Here is a 2359-nt window from a genome sequence, read left to right on the forward strand (position 1 = left end):
CTTGTATCTTACTCTAGCTTGTTTTCAAAAAAGGGATTATAATGACAAAAAATACATGGTTTTAAAAGAGCCATAACATGAACATAGTAAAATTATCTATACAATAGAAAACAGAATTATTAAGAGGAAACATTAGGCTTCTTGATGCATTAATTCCACTTGCATAGGAACAATTGTTCGTGAGATATTGTTTCTAAGAGAAAAAAAATCAAGGGTAAATAATTATTGTGACAAAAAATTTCAACGAGCCTCTGTCAGCCTAGCAGCAATACAAATAAATGGAGGTTGGGCTACGCCCACGCTTCCGTTTCCAATCCCTGTCATTTAATATCTATGCATATGATGCATCACGTCACGTTGACAAGTGCCACACCCCATTGTGGGAATAAGCTGTTAGAGCCATTGGTTGCAATGGTAAACAAGCTTAACAGGGTAAAAAGTATTCCTATAATTGATTTCACCACCTTGCAAGTACAACTTGGTCATTATTAAGACTTATAGAGGTTCTCTCTACCTTATAATGCTTCTAGAGAAGTCTTTAGACAGTATCTCTATGCTCTCTTGCTGTTAGAAAGCTCTTAACTTTGTCCCATGTGTAAGCCGCCATTTTGTTTGCCGTGACCACACCCACTCACGTAAAGGAGCGTGGGCGGATGGTTGCTAAGGCTTGTTATTTCTCCAATACAACATGTATAGAAGAAATGTAAGTGTGGACATACAAATATAGATAGCGCGACGGTGAATTCAATTATAGGAACGACCTGTGGGCTTCGCCCCCAGGTCGTTAATAATTGCTGTGTTTTTGGCTGCTACAGCTTTGCAGGCAAAAAAACTTGCCTGATATTCTTCTCTTCTCTACTGAAGAAGAAAAGGAAATGAAAAAATTGGACAGAAATCGTTAGGAGAGCAAGATGGAAGCAAAAGAAGCAGGAAAGATTTTGTCCATAAACAGCTCACTGCAGGTTGCTTGCAATAATGTTTCTGATGGTTTAACTGATTTCTAGACAAATTGCAAGATAATTCCGATCATATAGACTACTTTTTAACACTAGCTTCCTGCTGTAACATAGCAAAATAATAAGCAGAAAAATAAGTAATGCCTGGTAATTCAAGGTAAGCAATGATAATGCAAGCTGTGAATCTACTCCTAACTGCAGTTTCAGCTATAAAAAGTGATGCAACAACATGAGAACAACCTTTATCATACCACAACATGCAGCCTGAGGGAGACTAAAACTGAATAACTGATCTGAAAGTCATCAATCAATGTATAGCAGTGACAAGGAATGATTTTTCAAGTGTTTTGTGTTATTTACTGATGAATTTGTCTCTATTTACCATCTAGTTCTTTCAATTGAATATGTCCTGAGTTCAATGAGTGGCCATAAAGAGGCCATTACTCATGTTTTCTAAAAAATTAACTATTTTTTGTGATAAATATGGGTAGTTTGTGTCTTCAAGACCGGGATGACTTAGTTACTCAACGTGTCTCCTCTGCTAAAGTGAGTTCAAGCTCTTGCAATAAGTATTTTCCATTGCAATGCATGCATCTTTCCCACAATTGGGCGTGGTACTTGTCATCGTGATCGTGACCATAGATATTATATTATAGAGTATCTATGTTGTGACAGCATTCTGATTCATTTCCTCAGGTTATTATGGTTAATACTCAATGAATAAATTATCTTGAAAACATGAATGAAAGTTTTAAAAAGTCAGCAATAATTATGACAAATTAAAACTATCCCATGTACACTGTTGTCTATGACAGCAATCCATGTTAGTAGTAGCATTATAATGGTATGATGCAGCATTGTCGTAGGAGACTTTTATTTCAATTAAAATGAATTATCATATATTAATTCAATAAAAAAATTAGCCTAACTAATAGTTCAGCAATCCACTCAAACAGCTCTTTTAACTAATTGTTTATATTTTAGCAGCAAGTTTTCCCATAAAATAGACTACTGGAAGGCACGCATATAATATCACCAGTGTAGATGGAAAACCAAATATGAAGTAACCAAGAAATGAAATACGATACTCGGCTGAGCTTCGTGCTTTTTCTGCAACAATGAGATTAGCCACACTTCCAATAAGAGTGAAATTACCAGCTATAGTAGAAATCCAGGCAAGGAGTAACCCACCTAATGGTCCACAATCATCACAGAGGTCAGATACACGACCAACAATCAATATCACTAGTGGTACGTTACTAAATATATTAGAACCAATGATGACAAAGACAGAGAATAGTAGAACACCTTCAATTGTATTAAGATTCATGTGAGGAGCTAAATACTCAAATGCCATGAATGGAAAGCAGGTGTTTCGGAAACCTCTAAGCCAGACAAAAAGA

At 35.9% G+C, this 2359-nt stretch overlaps 1 protein-coding gene and 1 long non-coding RNA gene across 2 annotated transcripts; one reads left to right on the forward strand and one right to left on the reverse strand.

The window, feature by feature from the left end:
* The first annotated feature begins 800 nt into the window (after window positions 1-800).
* On the forward strand, window positions 801-1236 carry LOC109582997 (uncharacterized). The gene is made up of 2 exons (XR_002185316.1): window positions 801-1113; window positions 1158-1236. It is a non-coding gene; the product is annotated as an uncharacterized LOC109582997 (long non-coding RNA).
* Window positions 1237-1866: 630 nt separating this feature from the next.
* LOC109583007 (putative transporter arsB) lies at window positions 1867-2326 on the reverse strand. The gene has a single exon (XM_019998131.1). It carries the CDS (start codon window positions 2311-2313, stop codon window positions 1930-1932), a length of 384 nt encoding a protein of 127 aa, XP_019853690.1. The 5' UTR covers window positions 2314-2326; the 3' UTR covers window positions 1867-1929.
* Window positions 2327-2359: the final 33 nt, after the last annotated feature.

This window comes from Amphimedon queenslandica, unplaced genomic scaffold, assembly GCF_000090795.2.
Source record: "Amphimedon queenslandica unplaced genomic scaffold, v1.1 AMPQUscaffold_13339, whole genome shotgun sequence".
NCBI lineage: Eukaryota > Metazoa > Porifera > Demospongiae > Haplosclerida > Niphatidae > Amphimedon > Amphimedon queenslandica.

Bases quoted from the DNA above. Each gene is read 5' to 3' on its own strand.
- LOC109583007 (XM_019998131.1), bottom strand. From the start codon at position 2,313: ATGGCATTTGAGTATTTAGCTCCTCACATGAATCTTAATACAATTGAA.